Genomic DNA, 26,286 nt, shown 5'->3' on the forward strand with positions numbered 1-26,286 from the left:
CTATCACTACTACTACTATGGTTAGTATGCAGTAGACTGGTTCCTCTGAATCTTGATTGTGCATAGGAGTTGTTTGGGGATCTTGTTAACATGCAGTCTGAGTCTACAGCCCTGGAGACTGAGATTCTGCAGTGATAGCCCTCTGTGGACTGTAGGGGCCATGCTGAGGAGCAAGTGCAGAGAGTTTGTTAAAAGTTGGGAATGTGGTAGAGTACAAGTGGTACCTAGTCACCAGAATTATCAACCAAGGGGATTAAAGGTCAAAAACAATCACTTAAATTCTCATTGTGATTAGCATTATAAGAGGAGTAGAAAGTGAAAGTAGCAAAGGATGTTAGGAAAGTTTATTCTGAAACCTTGGAAGTCTTTGATGATGCCTGGAGAGGTGAGTGGGCTCTGGGCAGTCCAAGAGGAGATAGAAGCAGCGAGAACAGCACAGGCAGTCAGGAGGGAGCCTGGCATGGACAAGGAACCCACAGAGGCTGCTGCTCAAGAAGTTAAGAGACAAGTGATGCAAGCCAAAGCAGGACCAGGTCAGGCAGTCCAAGGCCAGCAAGACAACTCCATGATCATGAGAACCCAGGCTCCTAGCCTGTGGCTTTCTATCCTCAACATACAACCCCAAATGGCTGGTCTAGCTCTTACCGTTGTGTCCACATTCCAACCAGCAGGAAAAGGAAAATCACATAAAAAAGAACATCCTCTTCTAGCATACTTCCCAGAAGTAGTACCACCAGTTTCATTTATACCTAATGGCCACAACTTAGTCATGCATAAGAAAAACTGGAGAACACAGTTTATTCTAGGTACCTTGTGCCTTGCTAAAAGTGGATGGATCTGAACAAGAGGAGAAAAAATATCAAAGGACAATTATCAGTTTACTCAACCTCTGTACTTGAACAACTCACAGGCATTTGGAACTGAATATGGTGAATCTGAACTCATCTTTTCCCAAACCTGGTTCTCCTTTTTTTCAAGGCTGCCCATGGCAGTCAGGATAAAGACCCAAAACCTTCATGTTGATTTCAGAGACCCTCACAGGACCAGGGGGCTCACAGTCCAACGAGGAAGACAGATGCACCAATGAGTTACTGCAGGACTGTGCCAGGAGGGCAGAAATGGCCCAGTGCCTAGGGAAGGGAGAGGAAACAGTGTTGGGCAAGGCCCCTTAGGAAGAGGAATTTTCATGGTTAACATGGAGGCTGGGAGAGGGGGGAGGGTGCCAGGCAGAGGGGAGTTTGTAGACAGAAAATATGTGAGAAAACAGGAAAGTTTAAGGCAGGCATGATGAGAGATGAACCAGAGATTGGGGAAACAGCAGAAGTATCAAGGAGGGTCATCATAGGAAGGCTGATGCACCAGAATGTGACAAGACAAGAGGGATGACACGTGTTATGTGGACAGGAGGCATGCAAAAGAAGGGTCCAAAGTGTGTGCTCCTAGGTCCAGCTGGAATACCAGATCCCTGGGCTTGTGGCTTCTTCAAAGTCCCTTCCATCTGATAACTTCTGCGTGAATCTCTATCCAATCCACACCCTACTTCAGACCCTGAACCCCATGGGAAACCAGATTATCAGTTTCTTAAAAGTAGAGATTTTACTTTATTTTGTCTTTGTATGTTTAGGTCTTGGCACTTAGTTGGGATTAAATAAAGATATGTTGAAAAGTGAGTTAATCTCCTGCTGTGCTTAGAAGAAGGCTCAAATATAAGCTATTCTAGATGGAAAAGGAATAATAGTGTTGATAGTTTCTCTGCCTCAAGCTTCCCAGGGTAGTCTATCTTGGAGGACAAGCACTGTTACAATCACAAAATACTTTTAGGGATAAATCTTGCACTTTACAGATCACTTAAAAATGTAGAAAGTTTTGGTAAATCTAGGACAGTGACGAAGCTGTCCACAAAGAATCTAATTTTCCTTATCAACTGAAATTCAGTTAATATCTTTGGCTTCAAATCTTAGGGAGGGAGGGAGGGAGCCAAAGGAGTTCAGCCCTTTCTCTTTTGGCCCATTTTCAGTTACACGGTCAATGCAGTGTGCAACAAAGTGAAGGGGGCAGAAGCCTTTAAGACCAGAGTCTGACTTAGCTTATGTGTCCCTTCCTGCCGACCAGAAGATGGTGGTGGCCTCAGTCTCTGAGAAAGGATACGTGAAGTGTTGGGAATGCTTTCATGGATGTGTAGAATGAGTGAGCAATGAACCTTTATTGTTATTATATGTAAAAATGTTGGGCTCATTTGTTACTGCAGCATAACATAGCCCATCATGTCTAATACTGCCGTTCCGACCACCTGCCCTTCAGTTGCTACAATGATGAAATATCTAGTGACCTTGTTCATGAGTCTGTGTAGATTATGATCATTGTGATTTCCCTTTTAAGTGTCAATGTCTGTGTGTTTTCATCTATGTTCAAACATGTAGAGGGAAATGAACTTTTTAAGTGTCGATGACTTGTGTTTCAATACATTTCTTCTAGGGAAACTTTAATGAATCATAATTTTACAACATCTACTTCCACCAAATCTAAGTCCATTGTGTGTACCTAAGTTTTGCTTTTTCTTTTTGTCCTCAATAAGAATTGGAGGACACTTGGTCACCTTCCACTGTATAATAACTCTGAGACATGTTGGTTATTATAAGCCATTTATCTTACTCTGCTCTCTCTTTTGTAAACAATTCTAACTCTTTACTTTTTCTCATCAATGTATTTGATAAGCTAAGAAGAGGAATTTTAAAATTTTGTTTCCCCAAGAACAAATGCATGACGAATAAAGTTCCCCTATTTGTGCCAGTTGAGAGTATAGACAAGGTCCACCTGACTCTGGGAGCCAGATGACCAAGATGTCCCCCCTCATTATGGACTGAAATTCAGTTGATAACTTTGGCTTCAAATCTTAGGGAGGGAGGGAGGGAACCAAAGGAGTTCAGCCCTGTCTCTTTCAAAGAGAATTCAAAAATTATGTTTGATTCCCTTAAACATATGATCTTTCATTTAAAAAAAAAAGGTAGTTAAAATCCTTGCCTCTTATACTCTCACTTTGCGCTTTCCATTCTCCCCTTATTGTACATGAAGGAATAATTTCAAGACTAAGTCACACACAGCAAGTGAGTGTGTCTATAGAGGAAAGAGTCTTCCTTAAGACTTCTGTGCCTTATTAATATCAGAATGATTATAGCCATAGTCACAGTAGCAGTCATGATAGTAACTAACTCTCCTTGTACTGCTGCATGCCAAGAATTACACTCAATCCTGTGCATGTGTTATTTGATGTAAATCTCCCAATAGCCCCTCCAAGGTCTTATTCCCATTTCATGGACAAGAAAATGCAGCCAGGGAGGTTAAGTGACTTGTTAGAGACTGAGCCAAGATATGAGCCCTGGTCTGTCCCCTTGAAGCTCATGCCACTCCAGCTCAGTGCACCACCTCCCATACACACCCTTCCTGGAAAAGCCCTGTTGCAAACACCTGAGGCCACTGGTCACCCAGGAGTCTCAGCCCTAGCTCAGCCCTGTTGATGTATAAACCTTGCACAGGATGCTGTGTGCTTCACAGGCTGGTACAACCTTCCAGAAGTGATGGATACATCTTTCCTGTAGTATGTCTCCCACTCCGTTAAGAAAGCAGGGTGAATCCAACCATCTCCATCTTTGGAGCCTTTCTGTGAATTGTGAGATTAATGTCTGAAAAGGAAGGGAAGTGGCTGCTTCAGCGCCAGGTGCACACAGTGCCTCCCTGCTCTGCCTAGAGTGGAGCAGCACTGCCCCCGTGTGGACTGAATGGTTCTGCCTCTGCAGCCACCGTAGCAGGGAAAGTCCAGGATACTGTTAGCAGTCAGCTGTGCTTCAGTTAATGTTTATAGAGCACCTACTGGGTGCTATGTACTTGGCAAGCCTCTTTCTATGGCTGCTACTGCTGCTGAGACTGTTTTTCTGGATAGTGAATTAAACAACCTCAACAGTTTGGCCTCTAGAAATGTTTAACATTGACTCATCATTTACTGGGGTCTTATTCATCTAAGGACGATGTATACTACTCAGAAATTATTGTAAAGACACAGTAGCTTTGTGCAGTAGGGATTTCCTTTCCTCCAATGTTTGGGAGACAAAAGGCATACAGGGAGTTTCAAGGCTCTACAGTTACTGATATGAGCCTCATCTCGATTGCTGGGAAAGTTTGTAGATAGTATATTTTTAACAAATACCTTTGCATCTTTTTATATCAACAGTTTAACACTCTATTAAAAACATATCATAGAAATTTAGAAAATAGAGAAAAAAAGAAAACCATCATGGTTGCTTTACCTGCACACCGCTATTAATATTTCGATGTATTGCCTTTCCAGACATTTCTATGCATATTTTGGCAATGCCCCAATCATTGGTATAGCACAATATCATCATCATAGGGTCTACTGACATATTTTGTCCTTTCCTAGGGACTCTAAATGGATCTCATGATGCCACATCACAAGCTCAGGAGGTGGTGTTTTTATCCTCCTTTTAACAGGGAAGGCTCAGCGGGGATGCCTACAGGTCTTGCCTCTCAAAGTCTGTACCATTATTTTTGTCTGTAACTGCATTGTTTTTGATACTGTTATTTAATATCTGCATGACAATTCCTTTATTTGTGTACTCTGTGCCATTTCACTACTTGTTACCAATTTTAGATCTTTAGTTTCATTCAATATGTTTTGTTCCTGTAAATTTTGCTGCAATAAGCATCTTTAAGTATAACTTTTTATGTATCTTGGATTATTAAGGTAGCTTTTCACGAGTGAGCTTCTCAATTAAGATTTTGATCTTTATGGATGTTAATATTTCCAAATTGCTTCTCAATGGGTTCGCAAAAATTTGCATGATAGCCAATAGTGTGCATGGGTGCCACGTCCAATATCATCACCAGCACTATTCTAATTTTTTTTCAAATACAAAATGTGATAAATGGTTTGATAAATGCACTTGATGGTTTTGCATTCTGTTCATTGTCAGAGAAATTGAAACTCTAATTTTCTTTCTCTTTCTGGTACATTCCAGCTCTTCTAGAACCACAGTGAAGAACAGCCTCTTATGTGACTCTTACTTCCTCAATTGCATCTCCTTTTTCAGAGTCCTAAACACCTCTTCCATCCAGGATCCTTAAACTAGGGGTTTTTAATCTAGGGCTGGGGACCCTCCCAAGGGTCAATGGATAGAATTCACGGGGTCTGTAAACTTGATTGGGGGAAATTATAAGTTTATTTTTACAAATATATCACTGAAATTTAGCACTCATTTAGCACTCATTGTTCATGCAGGCAACAAACTACTATAGCAGTGTCAGCTGTGATGACACTGCACACAACCTTTGACATCTAGATATACTGCTAGAACCTGTGTTTTGATTTGCTAATAAACATGTTACCATACCATGAAGTTCTTTTAAAAATATTTTGATAACTGTATATTAATACAATCGTTTTCCTTTTTAATCTCATGTACTTTATTTTTTCAAAACAAATATACTCAATTTTAAAATATCTTTCTGAGACTCTTCTCAGTCCATAGACTTCATTAGACTATCAGTGAGTCATGGCAAAAATAAAGTTTAAAACTTTATTCTTCTATTTACAGAAGAATTCCAATAAGATATGTAGGTACTGCCCTCTCTAGAAGATGGAGATCAATTCCTTTCCCCTTGGTTCAATCACTAGACTCTGCATTTATTATTATTATTTTTTATCCTCCTCCTTCCTCTTCATCCTCTTCTCTTTATTCCTTCTCCTCCTCCTTCTCTTTCTCTTCTGCTGCTGCTGCTGATTCTCCTCTTCCTCCTCCTCCTCCTCCTCCTCCTCCTCTTCCTCCTCCTTCTCCTTCTTCTTCTTCAACTACCACTGAACTACATCCCTGTGTTAATCAGCTTTACATCATTGTGACCTACAAAAACAACTTACAAGAACAACTTAGAGGAGGAAATTTGGCTCATGGTTTTAGAGATTCAGTCCATGGTTGGCTGATTCCATCCCTTTGGGTGCAAGGTGAGGCAGAACATCATGGCTGAAGGAGATGGCTGAAGAGCACTGCTCTGCTCGTGGCATGAGGGGATGGAGAAAGGGCTTCAGGGAAGCTTCACCCTTCTAAGGCTAATCCCCAGGGATCCATATCCTCCAGCCATACCCCATCTGCTTACAGTAACCACTTGTCCATTCAAACTAGAATGGACTTGATTAGGTTACAGCTCTAGTAATCTAATCATTTACCTCTAAATATTACTGCATTAACAGGAGCTTTTGGGGAGACATCTAATATCCAAACCATAGTACTCTCTAGTCCTTTTTATTATTTATTTGAGACAGGGTCTTGATAATTGCCAAGACTGGCCTCAAACTTGCAATCCTCCTGCCTCAGTCTCTTGAGTCTCTGGGATTTCAGGCATATGCCACTATGCTGAGTCTCAGCAATTCACTTGTAAAGAGCAAGATATGGAAAGGCAAAATAGTAACTTTACAGGGAAGACACCTGTCAGACACCCCCTTTGCAAGTGACCAAGATCAACATCACTGGGAATAAGTCACGTAGATATCATGTATCCCTGAAATGATGTCACAAGAAGGGCTTTTCATATCTGGAGCATTCTTCCTCAGAATCTATAACCCTAGTCTAATTGTGAGGGAACATCAGACAAATGCAAATTGAAGAACATTCTACAAAAATCTAACTACTATTTCCAAAAGTGTCAAGGTCATGAAAAACAAGGGAAAATGAGAAGATACCACAAATTGGAGAAGATCTGAGGAGACATGAGTATTAATACAACATGGTTCCCTTGATTCAGTCCTGACACAGATGGACATGGCAGAAAATAAAAAGTGATGAAATTTTCATCAGGTCTGTAGTTCAGTTGGTAGTACTATAGCAATGCAATTCTTTGGTTTTGATCAACTTCCCCTGGTTACATAAGATATTAACATTACAGGAGCCTAGGTGAAGGGTGTACAGGAACTCTCTGTTCTAGCATTGGAACTTTTGTAAATATAATATTATTCCAAATTAAAAGTCTGAACATAAAACCCCAAACTTGCTGTTCTAAACCAGCCTCTTCTCTAAGTTTCTAGTTAATTCATTCATCTGTTCAACCTTTTAACAAACATATTGAGTAGCTCATTGGTGGCCTGGGGAATGGACAAGGGTGTGAAGAGAGTCTTCAAGGAGTTTACAATATTCTATGCAAACCTGCGAGAGTTGCCATTGTGATGTAATCCCGTGAATGCTTCAGTGGAGATTTGCACAGTACACGACACAAGCGTAGGAGAGGGGAGAGAGGAGTTTGCCTGGCACTGTGGCAGAGTGGAGAGGAAAGAAGAGGGTTCTGGGAAAAGTAGTTCTCCATGAACCAAACTGACAGCACATTTTCATCACCTCACCTCCTGACACCCACTCTGAAGAAGCCACGTGGTCATGCTTTATCAAGTCCTTCTCTTTAATTCTCTGCGAAGCTGCTGTGTTCTGAATTGTTTATTGGGGCATCACCACAAGAACATTAGCTCAGGAGAACATGGTTTATGTCTGTTTTGGTGCCTCCTTTATCTCCAGCTCCTAAAACAGTGTCTTAGTTCAGGCTGCTATGACCAAAACAAACAGAAGCTGTGTGAAGCAACAGAAATCTATTTCTCATAGTTCTGGAGGCTGGAAGTCCATGATCAAGGCCCTGGCAGATGAGGACTTGTTTCTTGCTTCATAGATATCTGACTCCCTCTGCCTCCTCATATCGTAGACAGTAGGAGGGAGCTTCCCAGGGTCTCTTTTATAAAAGCACTAAACAGGGATCCACATTCATAAACAAACCACAGCCTAAAGACTCTGCCCCATAACACTTCACATTGGGGATTAGGAATTTTAGGACAAAGACATTCAGTCTCTAGCAAAATGGGGAGTAGTACCTGACATTGAATGAACGCTGCCTGCTACTTTGGCATTGACAGTTCATTTTTGGACCTTTTATGACATTATTTTATTAAAAAAGAATTAATACTATTCTTTTGGCTTCAAGTTAAAAAAAAAAAAACACTCAAATTGACCTCTGAATAGGGGAAGACTATTTATTGGTTCATAGAAATTGAAAAGTACAGAGACTTTTCCAGCATGGCCAACCCTTGGGGCTACAGGGAAAGGTTTGTTGTGCTTCCTGTGTGTTGGTTAGAATCCCAGACAGACAACCTTTCCCCTTGGACTGGTACCTGGAAGCTCAAGACATCTTATGGGTTCAAATAGAGCTTCCTTCCTGATGGTAGTTTTGGTAAGTCCTAGCAGTGGATGGAACATTCCCAAAGAAAAATCAAAGTGCTATTAAGAGAAGAAAGGAAAATAGATACCAGCTGGGTAGATACAGGTGTCCACTACAGACTTGCTGAGGGGTTTACGAGATGGCATTTTAAAGTGTCAGGTACGGAGTAACAAGAATTAATATCATCACGTAATTATTTCTACTCCGTGAAAGCATTTTATACACTGTAGGGTGCCAGATCAGCGCTAGGTACCATTACCTCCTTTGGAGTTCAGTGGCTGTAGACAGCTCAATTCAGGAGCAATTCAGCAGGAGGAGGAGAGCTCAATTCAGGAGCAATTCAGCAGGAGGAGGAGAGCTATTTCTTCAGGCCCCACAGGAGGCCTTTGCTTTCTGCCTGGGTGGTCAGATTGGAAGAAAGGCCAGGTCTTTCTGTGATTCATACGATGGCCACTTGGTGGCAGCCTTAGCCCATTTTGTGATCTTCTGGGCCAGACCCCAGCCCAAGAGCCTGCCTCTTAGAGATCCCTCTTACACTTCCTGCCAGCGGGAGATTCCACTTGATCCTGGGTATGGGGGCACCTCACACATATGTAGGTGTGTACGAAGGACTTGAGTGGTGTATCAGGGTTACAGGGAAGTTTTACAAGTCTGGGGCATCTCTACCAGGAGTTCACAGGACTGGCAAAAGGTTGGATGTATATCTGGTGAACAGTCTGGGCCAGAGACTCCAGAGGACATTTGTCATGTTCTGACTGCCCAGCACTTGTGGAACATCCCTGCTCTTTTGTGCAGTTGATTATAGCTGGATGATCGATTTCTTGACCCAGAGGTGGCGTTGCCTGCGGGGGGAGTAGGCAATTGTGCAGTACTGGTATGGACATTGCTTTTGGAAGCATGGCATGAGCCCTGTTTTCCAGCTTGCCACAATTCTGTGACCACCCAGTAGCTTGTTTGGTTTAATCAGCCAGAATCCACTTTGGTTGCTTGCAGCTTAGAATCATGGCTAATATAAGTACTAATGCTGATGGATCCTATGTCAAATACTGAGCTTCTTTGAGGGCGCAATTCTATGAGGGCAGATTTATAAATGAGGCAATCATGTTCAGTGGGGTACATTGCCCCTGGTTACACAGTTTGGAAAAGTACCAAAGTCAAGATTCCTATGCTTGTTGCTCTCTGGAGCTTGTGATCATTCAAACAAGCTAGACTCTGAGTTCCATCAGGGCAGGGACACTACCTATAATATTCATCAGAGTACCCCCCATGATCCCACACAGTGCCAGCATACAGCAGGTGCTCAATAAATACTGCAGGGAATTAATGAGTAGGTGAAAATACCACACTGTTTTCTTGCAGTGCGTTGGGGCTTCTTTGGGAGTAAGCCTTGAGTAATATGGCAGGTGGGGGTTCCATGTGGAAAATTTCACTTTTCTCTAAAGAGCCCCCTCTTACTCGGCATCCCATTTTCAGCTTGACCCAGTCCCTCTGAGCATTCTGACCTTTATTAACTACCATTCGGAACTCAGCCAACTGCCTCTCCTTGGAAGGTGAACTCGAGCAATTGTTATAGTTAGGTGGGCAGTTTGCTCCCCGCCGTATCCAGTGCTCCCAGCTACAGTGGGAGTTCAAGTTCATTGCCATCTAAGGAATCTGGATCTAAACAAAATCATCTGTTCTATGATGGGTTGGTCTTCCCACAAGCCAGAAAGAGTGGCTGCCCAGCCTCTGTGTGTATGAAATAGTATTCCTGTCATCAAGGCTCTCTGGAGTCTAGTTTATACTTGGTCCACTCCCTTTTCTCAATGATGGCCTGGTGAGACAGCAACTTAAGTCTGCATTTTGCTCTTGCCGCCCTACCACCTTGCTCCACAGTAGGGTCTGACCAGGACAGACCAAGGAGGTGGTTTGCACATTCCTCACTGTGAATACCTTAGACAAGGTTAAAATCCTGGCTCTGTTTCTTACTAGCTGCATGACCTTGGATGTATGACCTAACCTTTCTGTGCTGCAGTTTTCTCGTCTATAAAATGGGGTTAATACTAGTGCTTACCACTTAAATTGTTCTAAGGACCAAATGAGTAAATGTTTTTAAAGTGCTGAAGCAGTCCCAGATGTAGTGTTATAGAAGTGTTACATAAAAATCAAACTGTCAATGTCAATACCACAAGTATTTTTGAGTGTCTACACTGCATCTCCACTCATATTGCATTTAGAGCTAATTGAAATCCCATAGCCCTTTTGGTTTTTCTATTTAAAATACACTCTGCTGCTGAGCCCCCTCCCTGCCAGGAGGAGCTTTGGATTTTCAAGTTACATCTGCCCCTGTGACATGACACCATTTCAGCTCCCCTTTCCTCAAATGGCCCATTTGGGAGGCGAGCTCTGCCTTTGATGTGCATGGTGAAGGGTGCTGTGCCTCTGCACGTGTGCAGCTCATGTCCAGACTCCAGGGTGTGTCAGCAGCACTTCCTGTTGTCTGTGTGGGGCTGCAGAGCCTCCAGAAGAAGCATTTCCCCAGCTGTTGGCTGGATGGGGTCAGGACCTCAGCCAGGTGTCTCCAAAGCTGAGACATTCCCCAGCTGCCTGTCTGCTTGCGTTTCCCTGCGTGCCATCCAGGCTCACCTCCAGTAGAATCTCATCCCCCCAGAACCGGAGCATCAGGATCTCTGGGACTGAGTCCAGGAATGTGCAATTTAAACAAATGCCTTAGGAGACTCATGGGGCTGATGTAGGGGATGAGCGTGGAGGAGCGTTGCCTAGGGCATCTGGGGAGGAAAGCTGCCACTATCTTCAAGCCTGGGCCGTGGGGTGCAGAGCTGGCTGTCTGTGAGCATCCCTGTCCTTGTCTCAGAACACCCACTTTCCTCCGTCAGCATGAGGACACGTGTCAAGGGTGTGGCAGGATTTGTGAGTTAGATCCCCAGGCTCCACACTGTTACTATCTTGGGAAGATTCATCAACCGTCAGCCTGAGAGATGGGCCCAGATTTGTCCCTCTCTGCCCACTTCCCAAGGGGCTGTAGATGAACATCATCAGGAGAAGCAGCTGACAGACGGACCCTGTGGCTTATCTTGTTCTCAGCTGGAGTTGACAGCCACTCTCCCTGGCTCTCTGCTCCCTGCTCCATGCTGTCCCTGACCACTGACACCAAGACCTGGCGACTGGCAGACCCTTCCTGACCACACCCAGTCTCTTGTTTGTCCTTTCCCAGCCTCCCAGCCCAGAGAGGTCCCCCTTAGAGAGTCACTCCAAGGAAGGAGTCCCCAGCTTTGCTTGGTCAACCTCGTCGCTCTGATAACCTTGGCTTTGAAACAGACACAGGTTGACTCATCAGATGCTCCTGCCTTCCAGGGTCTTCTCACCTAAATCTTCCCAGCTCTGCCCTCATCAGAGATGAGCCGCTTGCTGGCTGGTCATGTTCATTAGCCTGGGGCAGGAAGGAAGTGGTGACCCCTAATCAGGAGCTGTGGCAGGCAGATTCCCTCTCCAGCCACGTGTGAGTCCTGAGACCCGACCTCATTCCTGCCCCAGGTGTGGACTTCCTTCAGAGTGCTGCACAGTGGGTATTGCTACATGGCTGTAGCTTAAAACTGTCTTCCCTGGCCAGGCGTAGAGCCCTATGCATGTGCATGAGTGTGCGCACTCACACGCATGCACGAGCGCACACACACACACACAGATGAATCCAGCAGGTGGCTGGTGTCCATTATATACTATGGCTTCACTCCTGCATTCATTCCTGCCATCACTCATGAGGCTGACAAATATCAAGTCCCTGCTTTGTGGCAGGTGCAGCATGAGGTGCTGAATAAAGTGGTCAATAAGACAGACATTGGACTTGCCTAGGGGATTTTAGAATTTGGTGGGAAAGGAAAACATTAAACAAAGATTAAATGAAGCATGGGGTCTTAGGCTATAAACCAAGTCATGTTTTTCAAAGATATTTCACCAACTATTCCATGATACCAGTCAAAGTAGCAGATCCGTCTCTGGGCCAGGTGTTACCTGACAGGAGTTGTGGGGTCATGAGCCACCTGGAGATTCCTATGGAGGGGGCTGGGGTGACAGCAGCTATGTACAACCGCAAAGAATTATCTTTTAACAACCTGATACCACCAAACTGGCGAATTCCAGCTATACTTGCCCTGGACAGAATGCAAAACAGTAGGATGCAGCCTAGATCAGGTGACAGGAAGACTTACCTGATCAAAAGATACCCAAACTGAGACCTGGGGATGAATAAGAGTCAAGGACTGGTGTGGGCGTCGGTGAGAGAGAACATCTCAGAAAGCAAGAAGCACTTGGGCATGCGGGGCCCTGGAGGGGAGGAAGAGCAGGCTCCAGTCAGGGAAATACCATCCTATTTCTGGCACACCGAGTGTGGAGGAAGAACAATATGACGTGGGCTGGAGAGGCAATTGGCGGTCTCATCAGCAATATTAAGATGGTTGAGAGGTGGGACCCTAATTTAATGGAGATTAAACTTTGACCACCCCAAGAGGTGGCAGATTGAAGGAGAAAATAAGTTTAACATTAAAAAATGAATTTAATATTCACTTGAGAATCTTACTACCACACAAGCCTGAGGGAGGGAGCTAGCAGAGTAGGGCTCCCAGTACTGAAGCATCCCCTCTCTTGAAGGGATATATTTGGAGACCCCCACTGGTTAGCACTGAATATATGAATATGTGTAATACTATGGTTTTTCCTATACATACATAACGATAATGAAGTTTAATTTATTTATTAGCACAGTAAGAGATTAAAAATGATAACTAGTTATAACAATATACTGTAATAAAAGACATTCCATCACACCACCCAGAATGGCATGCAGTTTAAAACTCATGTATTGCTTCTATCTGGAATTTTCCATTTAATATTTTTAGACCACAGTTGGCCAGGGGTGACTGAAACCAAGGAAAGTGAACACGTGGATAAGGGGGTACTATTGTACTGAGAATGCAAACTCCCTCTCCTTTTCAGGTCTCTACTTAAACGCCACCTCTCTGGAGAAAGCACTGATTGACCTGTGTCAAACAGCAGCTCCTGCCTCGTGGCTTGCTGGCCCCTGATCTACATGGCATGTCTCATCATGGTGCTTGTTATCCTTGACTGAAATATTCAGAACACAAGCTCTGTAGGGTGGCTCTTTGGTTCCCCAGGATCTAGAACATTCCTGGCCTTGGTAGATGTTCAGTAACCACTTGTTGGATGGACACTGAATGGGTGAGACCCTCTTGAAGGTAGAAGACAAAGGCCAGGGCTCAGGGAAAGGGACTGGCTTTGGAAAGGAGAAATACTACTGTTGCCACTAATGAGAAGGAGGAGGAGGAAGAAAGGATACTGTGGGTGTCGGTGTGTTTATGGGTTTGGTGTGGAGAGTTGCGGGGGTTCCTTCTTGACTATTTCTCTTTTCCTTTAGAAGAAGACCATTAGCCAAGGTGAAAGGGGTACCTGGTTTGGGGAAAGTAATGACATTTTTGTAGAGGAGAATTTGAGAAATGTTAGAGTCTGTAAACAAGTCAGGATGGCGCCTGGCATTTTGCCAGGGGGAGTGGTTTGTGAAGTAACGCCAGCGAGCCATTAAGTGTGGAGATTCCTTATTGGTTGATTGCTGTATCTAGTTTATGCTAATTAAGATAAGCTGTGTGGAATGTATAAATACCTCTGTTGTCCTACAATAAACGGCTCCCACTCCTGCTGTATCAATGTACACAAGTTGTTCGTCACCCCCTGGTTATTTTGCTGCAGCCGAACTGCAGCAGAGAAACATTAGTAGGATTTTCAGGTGGTGGTGACAGCCTTGTTGAGAACTACCTTGATTGTTGACGGGAATGTGCCTGATGATGTGGCTTTTGGTGAAACGGCACCCAACTGGCCAGGTGTAAGTGCAGACATGGTAGCCAGGTGATTTTCCAGAGCTAGAATTTATAAGAGAGATATAACATAAGCCTGTTGAGGTAAGAGAGTTTTTGCTATCAGCGAGTGAGCAGTTGACATGCTGCACCAGGGAACGGAAGCTGGAAGTCAGAATATTAGTAAAGGACTGAGCCGGGACAAAGGACTCATGTGGGGTGGCAGCTGAGTGAGCTGGCTGGACCAAAGGGAGAGTTGGACAGCGGCAGAGAATCTGAATTTCTGTTTCAGCTGGATCACTGGGGTGAGGGTCAGGCCCAGGGTTTGGCCAGGAGGTGGGATGACTTAAGTGGAGTGAAGGAGGTTGCTGTAGACGACAAAGTCAAGTGCTGGAGGGGTGGCCACATATGGCACTGAAGTAACCAGAGCTATGGTGAAACTTGAGAAGAGAGGGGGTCCAGAGGCAAAATACCAGGTCATCAGAGTAAGGAGCAGAGTCAGGAGCCTGCACACAGCAGTGGCAGCCTGGGGGACCTGATGTTTACCAGGTAAGAGAGAATGATTATCTGGGAGTGACAATCAGGAGCATAAAAGGCCTGGCCCCTAACCCTAGACACTAGGACACTCAGGGTGCAGAATAATTAGCAGTCTCTAGCAATCGGTGTCTCCAGGGAGAAGCAGGTAAGGACAGCAGTGCAGACACTCAATGATGGCAGAGGTGAAAGTGGAGGCAGATTTGCTGATTATCTTAGGGAAATCCCAGAACCCACCTGAGGAGTGTAGGAGGAGGGAGAGAAGTATTATCTGAGTGTCTTCTCTTCCCAGTTTTGTCTCTGCAGTTGTCCATGTTTGTAATCACTCTTCATTATTCCACCGTCACGTCTAATAGGAAGACAGCCATATTCTTGCCCTTCTTTTCTTTCTTTGTTATCTGCTAACAAGTCAGACTTGTAGGGAGATGGCAAAGATAAATAAACTCTAATGCATAGTTCTACATACAACCTACCCTGTGAAGGTTGCCCCAGCACCCAGGTGACCACCACCATGCCACAGAACTTCTCCAAACAAGATTTCCAGAATGTTAGCCCAATCAAGAACTTAAAGTACTGAACTATATGCTGCCTCTCTTTGGAGAGTATTTTCCTGACTGGTGTTCAGAGTTTTAGCCTGGACTCCCTAAAAGTCTCTGCTCTTTCTACTGGCCCCATCATAATCATCCCACTCCCGAATGACCATGTAACCTCTTTCCCCAGAGTCCCAGTGCTCTGGTAGCCACCTATCTTGCCCCCTGAGCTGACATTAGATACAGGCCCATAAAATTGTATAGGGAATGTCAGAGAGATTCCTTCATCTTCTGGGGCTCTATGGTCAGAGAGAATGCCTGGGCATCCTGAACCCCAAGTATTCTGTACCCTGGACATGCTAACCCAGACAAATGAGCTGAACTTGGAAAACTCTTATTAAAGTGACATAAGCTGTGTATTCATCTTCAAAATATAGTCCAAAAGTGTTTAACAGTTTCAGACATGGAAGGGAAATGAAACATGATTCGTATAAGTTCTGGGAGGTGGAAGAGGATGTGGATCATTTAGGACACACGAATAGTTGAGCAGGGACAAGCTGGAGGAACATGAAGAATGAGCATTAAGCAAGACCTGACCAAGGTGGGCTGTGTCAATCTTATTGAGGAATTTGCCTTTCTACTGAGGGAAGCTGTGAGCCACTGAAGATCTCAATGGCAGGAGGGGTGGGAGTAGTAGCATGATGAGATTCCCATTCTGCACAGGTGCAGAGTGAGGTATGGATTGGAGCTACCAAATGAAATCCGGTGAGGCCTCCCTCATTATCTAACTTCTGCCATCCAAGCTCAGCTCACAGGAGACCTTACCTGGAGGGATCTGAAGGAGCCTTGCTCTCACTGGCTCTGTTGGAATGACTTCCATCATTCAGAGGCGTCCTGCTCAGTCTGCCCCAGGAGCACCAGGGACAGGGCAGGGGCTCCTCCTACAAGGATGGACCTCACAGATGATCTCCCTGGAGTGTTTTAAAATATCATCCAATGCTAAGTGCCTGATGGGGGCACTCAGTAGTGTGGAGGTGGATACAGAGTGACAAGGTTTGCAGGAAATCTTTTATTTTTAAAACTACAAATTAAAAATCTTGCATGCATACCAGCCAGCAGGACACTGGATGCAAGTTCAAGAACTTGTGTGTTGAGAGACCAAGGAGTAGCTGCCCACGGCAGCCTGTGAGTTTTCTTTCTTAGGTTCTGTGGTCCGTTCTAGTGTCTTCTCAATCTATATTGAGGGCTTTGAATATAACTTATATGCTGACAGCTCCTCTGGATCTAACATGAACCTCAAAAACTCCACTAGGGTATTCACAGGTATCTTGGACTTAAGGTGCCCAAACCCTGCATCCCCCTAAGAGGTTTCTCCTTTATTTCTTTAGAATATACATGGAATTCCATCCTTTCAGTTGGTTAGACCTCAAGTCTGAAGGTAGCCTCCATACCTCTCTCAAACCTCACATCCACTCCCCTGTCCAGTCTGCCTGGCTTTACCTTCAGTATATGTCCAGAATCAGGCCACTGCCCACCCCAGCTTGCTTCCATCTTGTCCCATCTGGTTCACTGCCTCCGAATTTCTGTCCTTACTTCCTCGCTTGCCCTCTCAGGGTCTATTACCCACACAGTAGCTAGAGTGATCACCTTAAAACTTGGGTTGCATCAGAGTTGGCTTTCCATCCCACTTGAAGAAAAAGGAAAAATTCTAACAAGGCTCTGAAGATCCTGTGTACCCTTTCTCACAAATGCCTCTGACTTACCTCCTACCTCTTTATTCTTTGCTCTGTCCCATCATTTGCTCTCTTCTCTACCACCCTGGCCTCCTTGCCTTTCCTCAAAGATGTGACATCCTCCCTTCAGGATCTTCTGCATTTGCTGTTCCCCTGTCTTCCTTCAGATATTTGCAAGGTTCACTTCTTTCAGGTGGCTGCTCAATGTCATCTTTCAGAGGACTACTCTTACCTGCCTTATAAAATAATAACACTCCTAAATTCCTTAATTCCGGGATCTGTAGTTATAGCACTCCCTATTTCCTGATTTAGCCATGGCAGGTTAAACAATGCCATGGTAACAAACCCCCAAATTAAGTGGCTTAAAATGTAAGGGTTACTCAGCTTTTACCTGATTTAGAGAGCCAATCATTAAATTTTCAGGATGTTTGTGAGCCAGTTATTATACACAGCCACTTTTACAAGTCAAATTATATAAACTTACAATTAGCTATGTACCCCTCAATTATTTCATTACATTTTACCTTTGTTAATATAATAATATTTTTATTACATGTTACTGTGATCTATGCCCTTGAAGGCATTTATGTCCATAGGAATACTGTATAATGACATATTACTGTGCGTCTCTTCACTTGGGGTGTGCCAGATTGGAGTCAGCCATCTTGCAAATATTTCTACACTGCTGAAATTGATCAGAGCTACAAATCAGGGTTTGATTGATTTATCTATGATTTATTTATTTTAGTGCTTAAGAAAGTGATGGGGTAAATATTTATCATGCTGATTAAATTACAATGTGAGCAGCATGCATACACACACACACAAACACACACACACACACACACACACACACACACAAACACAAGATAGTACTCTTGTAGCATTCAGCAATTTATACCAGATTCAAAACTTCAATTGGATTCAAAACAGTCAAGTTCTGACATAGATCTTCATTGTTTCAACTGAACGTATCAACCAACATTCCAGATTGGAACTACACTCATTTGTGAGCTGGAACTATAGGCTGACTATGGACACAAGACCTCAGTAAAAATGTACCAAAACATTCTGTGAATATCAATGGGGGGTATGAAATTTCAACAGAGTACTGTGCATTTTATTACTTGTAAATTGCATCTTTTATTATCAATAAAGTTTGTGCTGCCCCCTTCTTCCCTTCGAGAGCCTGCTGTCAAGCATTTACCAGCCCACCACTGGATGTATCATTCATGTACACTTCATGTCCACTATGCGTCTTCTGTCCACATCCCTTCCTTTGGGCCCAGGTAATGGCACTCAGCATTGCTGATTGTTGTGTGGGTGGGGAGAGGGTCATAACAAAGGTTCTATCTGGAAGTAACTCACACCACTTCTGCTCATTAAGTCACATAGTCATGGCTGCCTTTAAATGAGTAGAGAAGTGCAATCCTACTATGTGCCTGGATGGAGGAAAAGGAGAGCAGGAGTATTTGTGAACAGTCCTAATGACTACCACAACATGTTAGGTGTCTGTGTATCGATAAAACCTAACATGTTGTGGTAGTCTGCCTCACTCCTGTGTTTAAATGTAGCTTCCACCAGAGAGCTGTTTTGCTCACTGCTGTATCCCAAGCACCTCACAGATGCTTAATACATATTGAGTTGATCAGGGAGGAAACTAACCTGGAGGAGGAAAGTTCTGGAAGCAAACCCTCATGGATGCAAGGATGGAGAGGTCATCATTTCATGTTTTGTCCAACTTTTGATAAGCAATGTGTTTTTGTTTCTCACCACCCCTCACGCCCTGAGATATGCACCTGGAACTCAGTGGCAAAGGAAATCCCATAGATGCATGTAGCTCTGTGTCATTAGAATAGGGGAGGGAGGCACCTGGGACATGGATGAAGGAGGCGTCATTCTCGGTTTCATTACATGCAAAGTCAGTCCTGAGAATGGGCACCTGTTTACATTTTGGTGCCCTGGGAGCCTTGCTAGTCCTGGCTCCTCAGTGAGGTCTCCTCCAGGAAATCCCAACTCCATCATTTAATAAATAATTCTAACTACAGTGATTGCTTCTTCCAAACACAGCCAGACAGCAGCATATATAGAATTATGAGCCCACACAGCTTTCCTCCCTCTTTGTTTAGTTCAGAGACTTTGATAAACTCTAGGGGCTGAGTTATGGCTCTAAATGCTGATGGGCACAGTGAAGCAATAGGAGGGAGGGATGGCTTATTCTAGAACACATCCCCTGCATCTGCTTCACTGTTGTGATCTCAAAGCTCAGGTATGGGTTTGATGATATCACATGCCTGGGATACCAACAGTACTTACTCCCATTTAATGAGTAGCTGCTATGAGCCAAGAAAGCACTACCCTAGGCCTTGGTAAATGTTGCCTTGTCTATCAACCAGTACCTAACCAAGTCTGTTCTCTAGGCACTTCCTGTCTATTAAAGAGAAAAGGGAGCCTCAGAGAAATTAGGTAACTCTTCCAAGTTCAGTCAGGAAGTGGTAGAACCATGATTTGAACACAGTTTCTTTCTGAATCTGATGTCTGGCCCTTCTAAACCAGGAGTCCTCTATCCACCTGTGAGAAAACCAAACCAAAACACCATCATTCAGGCAACATAAGCTCAACACATTGGGGTGAACTTGACCTTGCTCACAGGGCTCAAAACAGAAAACAAAACAAAAAAATCAACCAAAATAACCAAAGCCACCCCCCACCACCGACATGTCTACATTTGACTTATAGAAACTCTCATATTGTCAAAAGAAAGCTCAGTTAGACCATAACTGCTTTTTTTTCTTTCAATTTTTATTGAACACAAGTATTCTGACAGAATGCAAAGTCAAAATTCTCAGTTAGTACTCAGTATTTACACCAGTGAGAATGGAAACAAAGGTGGTGCTGATGTTTCACTTGGTAAAAAGTTTTATAACAAGAGAGAAGGCCCCCGAAGTACAGAATGCTGGGTAGGGATGTTAATGGAGGTTTGAAAACCACCATCCAGACAGACAGCCTAGGATGAAAACTGGGATGTGGGAGGTTCCATAGAAAAGTGTGAAAATAGAGTTCCACGTCAAAAGCTGCTCTATATACACCGCGGCCCTTCAGGATTGGAGACCTGTTCGTGGCACCTGAGTGCCTCCCGCAGAACTTGGCCAAGCCGGTCTTCATGTGAATACATATGTATGGCACATACACATATAGACACATCGACACGGAAACTGATGGAGTTGATCCCTCCTTCCAAAATTTAAAAAGCAAAATTATAAGCTTTTATCTCTTAACATAAAAGATAGATCTTGAAAATAAAGTGACTCCCTCTTTGATTTTAGAGGAAGCATTGCTCTTTAAAAATAAAAAAGAAAAGAAAAATATAAGGAAGGCTCACGCATGCGGAGACAAACATATGTGTAAAAGCAAGAGCGGCAGACGGAAGTGTGGGCAGTCTTGGGTTCCAGCTCGTGGTGGGCCAGGGTTCTGGGGGGTCAGCTGCCCTGGGCCAGGTTATCTGATGGCTGACTGTACTTCTGTCTCTTCCTCACCTCAGCTGCCCTGGGCCAGGTTATCTGATGGCTGACTGTACTTCTGTCTCTTCCTCACCAACAGAACCAAAATTAGTTTGCCTAACCACACCCACTTGGAGTGAAATACACGGTGTCTCCAGGTCTTCAGGGAGTATCACATGACCTGGACCTAGGAGGTCAAGGCATTAAAAATCACAAGATAAGGAATGGATTCTACTGAACAGCCTGGAGACCGAAGAGCTGGCCCCTCCCCACCAGGCCCTCCCTGCCTCAGGTGCCCACCTCTCCCATTCTGCCCAGTGCACGCTAAGAGCTGTCTTCATGCTACTTGGTCCTAATGGCCTGTGCATTTGAACTCTAGATCTGTGCAGACCCTAGAATCAAAGGGGCCAGGACTGTGTATTCTGGGATCCTCCATTTCCATCCCCAGGAGCTGAGAAAATGCAAAATAACCCCACATTTAGCAAATGACAAGACCATTATTTTTCACAGTTCGAAATTATAATCTAGCATTGCCACTGATCAGACTGCAGAAGTGTCAGAACCTTGGGGGGAGTGACCCACAGAGTGGACGCAGAGGCAGCCTTGCCACCACGGGCCTCACGCTGCTTGTACCTTGGGAAAGGAACGCACGCCGGAAGAGGACCAATTTCTGTTGACTTAGCATCCTCTTCATGACCATCATCATCTTCTGTATTTTATTTTCTTTGTTTAAAGGCTTCGATTCCTTTTAAGAGTTATTTTTTGTTTCCTGAATGTTTTTCTGAACTATCTGCTATACCTTCCACAACCAAACTATGTTGAAGTTTTATTTCAATACTATGACAAAAACACGTTTCACACTAAAATATTCACGCATCCACAGTGCACAAGCTTGCAGTTCTAAAGTAGAATGAGAAACAAAAGCAAAATTTCTATACAAAGGGCTGGCTTTTCCCTTCTCCCCCCTCCCATCCCCCTTAAAGTTTCTGTATTTTTTCCCCCACTTGGTTTCCAATCCAGGAAAGTTGTGTTATGACTCCAGACAGTAGTTTTTTTTTTTTCTTTGTTTCTACAAATGCTGCCTAAAATGAACAGAAGGCCGATGTTACTTGACTTCAACAGATTTCCAAAAAAAGACACTAATTCCCTGAAGCACACATGCTCTTCCGCTCAAATCTAGATTCTGGGCTCAAAAGGAAATGGGATGTATATATTTTATTTGGCTTTCTACAAAAAGGGGATGTTTGGGGTATAAATGTGTGTTCACCAAGACCAGCCCCAACTATACAATCTTCTCTGCTTCATTCAACAAAGCCTAAGGAGTCCTTCAAAAGGAAGGGCGAGAACGCCTGGGAGGCAGATCCTTTGTCACAGATACAGGCAGGTGGCAGCTAATCAGAAAGTGGTCTAACCCCCAAAGAAAACACAAAAAGAACTGAAAATAGAAAGGCAAAACCATTCCAATGAGATGGATTTTCACCTGAGCTGAACACAGGCAAAAACTGCAAATCAGAAAAGGGGGTAGAACCACTGTAAACAATCATATTTTGTAAAGTCACCCTGTGCTAAAGCAAGCCCACGAGGATCCTACCTACCTCTAGGCGGTATTTGTTACTCTAAAAAAAGAAGAGAAAAACAACAATAACAACAACAAAAAAGCAGCTATTTTACATGGACATTTAAACACAACCGAAGTCAAACATTTGTCAACCTGTAAACACTGGAAAACAAAGTTGGCAGAAAGGAAGGGAGGAAACCAACACAAACAACAAAACAACAGCCAAAGAAAAAGAAAGCAAAAGAAGTCCGAATACTGCAAATTGAGATCTACCCCCAGAAGCTGCAATTTGGCATTCTTCCTACAAAACAAGAGTCTACGTGGGAACTGAATTCAGCTAGAAAGGTGACACACTTTGCATACTGAACAAATACAAAGTGAACAGAAATGATAACTTATTTATGAGGCTTTACAGAGTTCGAAACTCGACTGAAAGTATAAAAATAAACTGTGGACTTTGTTCATTCGGTTAGTCTTAGTGCCTGAAAGTATTTCTCTGAAACTGGTCTGTGCCAATTGGTAACACCAAGTGTGGTCTTTCTGAACCTAGATTTTTTTTTTCCCTTAGCTTCCTAGATTCTTAATTTGGGGTCCTTTTGTTTGATTTTTAAATGGTTTCAGGGAACGGAGTGTCCTAGTTTGGCTGTGGGTTTAACCTTTTTGTCTCATTTTCTTACAAGTGAGTGTGCAACAAAGGAGCCCTTTCTATAAACCTACAAAAAGGAGATCCCATGTTTATCTGTTTAGTTTTTTTTTTTTAAAAGGCAAAAGACACTAGAGGAATGAGACTGTGTGTGTGTGTGTGCGCGTGTGTGCGTGTGTGGTATTGGAAATGCTCTGGTGAAGCTGCTGTGTCACTTTTTATTTTGATTTCTGCTCGTTGCTCATCACCCATCATGCTTTGCTCTCATTCTCCTTTGTTTGTGTGGCGTCGTTGGGGACCGTCTTGACTTCGGCTGGCGCTGGCTTTGTTTCTGACTCCTGGGACTCCGACTTTGCTTCTACAGGGCCCTTCCTGCAGAGAATCAGGAAAACAGCAAGGCTGAGACCCTGGTTTGCAGACACCTCCCCCCTTCTGCCAGGCCCTGGTTGGAGGGGGGCAGTTCCAGCCCTTGTCTCCAACCCTGGAGGCATGTTGGAATGACTTGGGAGCTTTGGGAATCACTGATGCCTGGGCTGTGTCCCCGAAAATCCTGGACACAGTGACTTCTGAAAGCACCCCAGGTGATTCTAATGTGCAGCCTAAGCTCAGAAGCCCGAGTCCTTCCTGCTAGAGCAGCCTACCTTGATGTTGGGCCTTTTTGACCTGGGGCAGGGGAAGAGGGTGGTTAAGGCAGCCTCTTCTTCACCTGGACAAGCTGCTTAGAGCCCCTCAGCTTGCTCTAAGTAATGTGTGCTGCGCTGGGTTCCCAGTACAGGTTCCAGGTCCTCCTCTGCCCCTCACCCACCTCCGCCACCACCTCTTTGGCTTCTCCCTCCCCTACCCCCACTCCATGCTGTTTAAGGATGATACCTGTATGGTGACCTGGGTTGGGTGAGAAAATACTGTTACAGAGGCATTTGGTATTCGGGAGTTCCTAGCCTTCCCAGACACTTTAAGGGCAGCAGAAACCTGAGTGAATGGTGGTGGGGGGTGGGCAGCTCAGCCAGTGTGTGATGAAGCTGCTGACAGCATTCTCCCTGTGTATCGGCCTTGGGGGGCTACTTTCTTCTTTTTGCATAATGGTGCCTTTCAGAGGGGGGGGCTTAGCCTGGTTCTGGGTGACACTGACTGGGCCCCGGGGTGGCAGATAAGGGCACCTTGGCCTCCTAGCACCTTCCCAAGCTGTGCTCATCAGTGGCCCAACTGCAAGGCACCCCCAGGGAAAACAGAAGCACTGCTAGGATGATAAGGATAAAACATAATTAACATGGCCTAATTAGAGAGCAGGAAGCTGCTCCGTTCAGGGAGCCCTGCTGCCTGCCCCTGTTCCTGCCTCATCCCAGCCCCTTGGTTGACAGTTGGCTGCGAGAAGCCCTGGGTGAGGCTGAGGACACATCTAACAAGGAGGACACAGCACAGCACAAACGCACACCACCACAGGACACAACCTGACAGCAGACAGAGAGAGGCCGTACTCGGTCTTTGCTGGTGCAGGCGAAACAGAGCTGTCTGCAGTGGAAGGAGCAAGCTCAGGGGCTTGTCCACTGGCCCCAGCGGCGGGAGCAGGAGAGCCCAGGGCTGCAAAAACATCCTTTGCAAGGTCAATATCTGGGGTCTTGAAGTTCCCTTCGTCCATTTTAAAGTCCTCGCCCTGGGAAGGGTTTGTGGCGCTGACGGAGGCAGCCTCGCTCTTCGGGCTAGCGGGGGCTGTGGCTGCCTCAGGCGGGCTCTTCGCAGCGCCGGGCTGGGTGGGCTCCGGGTCCGGGCCTTTGGTGCTGGGAGCCTCCTGCTTGGCCTGGGGGGCTTCTGTGGCAGGGGCGGCTGCTGCTGCTAGGGGACTGGCTGCTCCAGCGGGGGTGGGGGTTGGTGCGGGGGTCGGCTTGCTAGCCGCCGGGGCCTTGGAGGCCTCCCCCACACTGGCTGGGGTGCTTGGGCTGAGGACAGCTCCTTGATTGGCCAGGACACTAGAAGACAAATTGCTGGCAGGAGCTGAGGTCGGGGTATCACTCAGGTCAACAAGGGGCGCAACCTTAGGGGCTGAAGCTGGGGGCGGGGAGGAGGCAGCAACGCTGGGTCCCTTGGAAGGGGTGGCCTGCCCAGCGGGCACAGAATTTGAGTCCGGCGCGGCCGTGGCCGGCGGGGCAATACTGGAGGTCAGGGTGGTGGTCTCACTGGTGGGGCTGTTCTGAGCAGTGGCAAAGGTTTCGGTGATAGTGTCAGAGTTAGTGGTGACAGTGGTGACAGAAGGCAGCATGTCCTCGACAGTGGCTGTGGTGTCGGCAGGCAGCCTGTGGGAAGGACAGAAAGTAGAAGAGAATAGACAATGAAGCTGAGACGTGACAGAGAAGCTGGGCAGGAGGGCTGAAGCCAAGGAGAGGGGCCATGGGTAGGCATGCAGTCACGCACGGGCAGGAACAAAGGCCCACAGAGAAATGAGCACGCTGAGAGGAAGTACAGCCCAGGCGGGCATCAGAGGACACAGGAGACGACAAAGAACATGGCAGTCTCAAAGGGACCTGTTAGCCTTTCCTCCCTGCTGATGGCCCTCCAACTCTCTGCGCAGGGCTCCGGTCACCTACAGACCTGTCTGGGGCTTTCTCATGCCTGCCCTAGATTTCCACTTCAGGAGAGGCAGCTTCAGTGCAGTGTCTCCCTGCTATTGGCTTCCAGGGCCCCAGAGCACCATGGCCCCGCTATCCTGCAGGGCTTCCCAGGCCAGTGATGGGGAAAGTCAGGAATAAGCAGATGACAAGTGTTCCAATGGCTCCTAAAAACCGTGGGTTCTTCCAGCCATGGATTTTATGGACCTGTGAAACTCTGTTCCCTTAAACCCTTAAGACGGTTGATAGGCAGGCAGGTGGGCAGGCAGGCACAGCTGGTCAGGGCCTCTGGAGGATCCTGAGGCTTCGGAGTGGACGAGGGCCAGGAAACTTTACCAGGTAGGTCCCCGACTTCTGTGGCACAAGGGGTTCTGTAAGGGCACCCAGTCACCCCCAAAGAACCAAGAATGCCCTCTGATGAAAGTGGGAGGGACCAGGCATTTCCTAGCCAAGTAGGTCTTTTGGCCAAGGGCTTCAAAACCTTGGCCTGCCATGTTTGGCTGGGAACTGAGTGGGAAGCATGGCAAGTGAGGGTAGGGTGGCGCGGTGGGTTGTGCACTCTACTTAGGAGGTGTCAGCCCCTCTCTGCCCACATACTCGGGCTCTGTCAGCGGCGTGGTCTCATTGGGTTCTGTGTGTTTCCCTCCGTCATGGTTTGGGGTCCGTTCTTCCTCAGTTCGAACCTCGACGATGGGCTCCTTAGATTCATCTTTCCTGTGGACAGAGTTCAGCTGGTGAGATCAGAGGCCATTGTGGGTATGCCCAAGGAAAGCAGCTATGACTCAGGGTACCTAGGCCTACCTAGTCCAAGCTGGCCAGGTGGGCATCTAGAGCCAGATACAAGCATCTGTGTCTCAGCCTGACCCTTGATAGCTCTGGGACCTTCAGTATCTGATGTAATCACCCAGTAACTTGGGGCAAATAATCGCATGTACCTCATCTAGCTATGAAAATTAAATGTGATAATGCATGTGAAGTGTTTAGCACAACATCTTGTAGATAAGTGCTCAACAGACACACATACACACATATGGATACACTTGTAAGTAGGTAGGTGTATGTGCACAT

The 26,286-nt window shown here is 45.5% G+C and overlaps 1 protein-coding gene across 1 annotated transcript in view; it reads right to left on the reverse strand.

Moving 5' to 3' along the window:
• Positions 1 to 22,384: 22,384 nt before the first annotated feature.
• Positions 22,385 to 26,286, reverse strand: part of Ncam1 (neural cell adhesion molecule 1) — a 293,418-nt gene continuing 289,516 nt past the window's right edge. The window contains exons 18-20 of the mRNA XM_076843767.2: positions 25,816 to 25,932; positions 24,094 to 24,906; positions 22,385 to 22,990 (exon numbers count right to left, since the gene is read on the reverse strand). Coding sequence (XP_076699882.1) covers positions 22,870 to 22,990; positions 24,094 to 24,906; positions 25,816 to 25,932 — 1,051 coding nt within the window. The 3' untranslated portion in view covers positions 22,385 to 22,869. The remainder of the gene's footprint in view (positions 22,991 to 24,093; positions 24,907 to 25,815; positions 25,933 to 26,286) is intronic.

The sequence above is a fragment of the Callospermophilus lateralis genome, chromosome 2, assembly GCF_048772815.1.
Source record: "Callospermophilus lateralis isolate mCalLat2 chromosome 2, mCalLat2.hap1, whole genome shotgun sequence".
Taxonomy (NCBI): Eukaryota; Metazoa; Chordata; class Mammalia; order Rodentia; family Sciuridae; genus Callospermophilus; species Callospermophilus lateralis.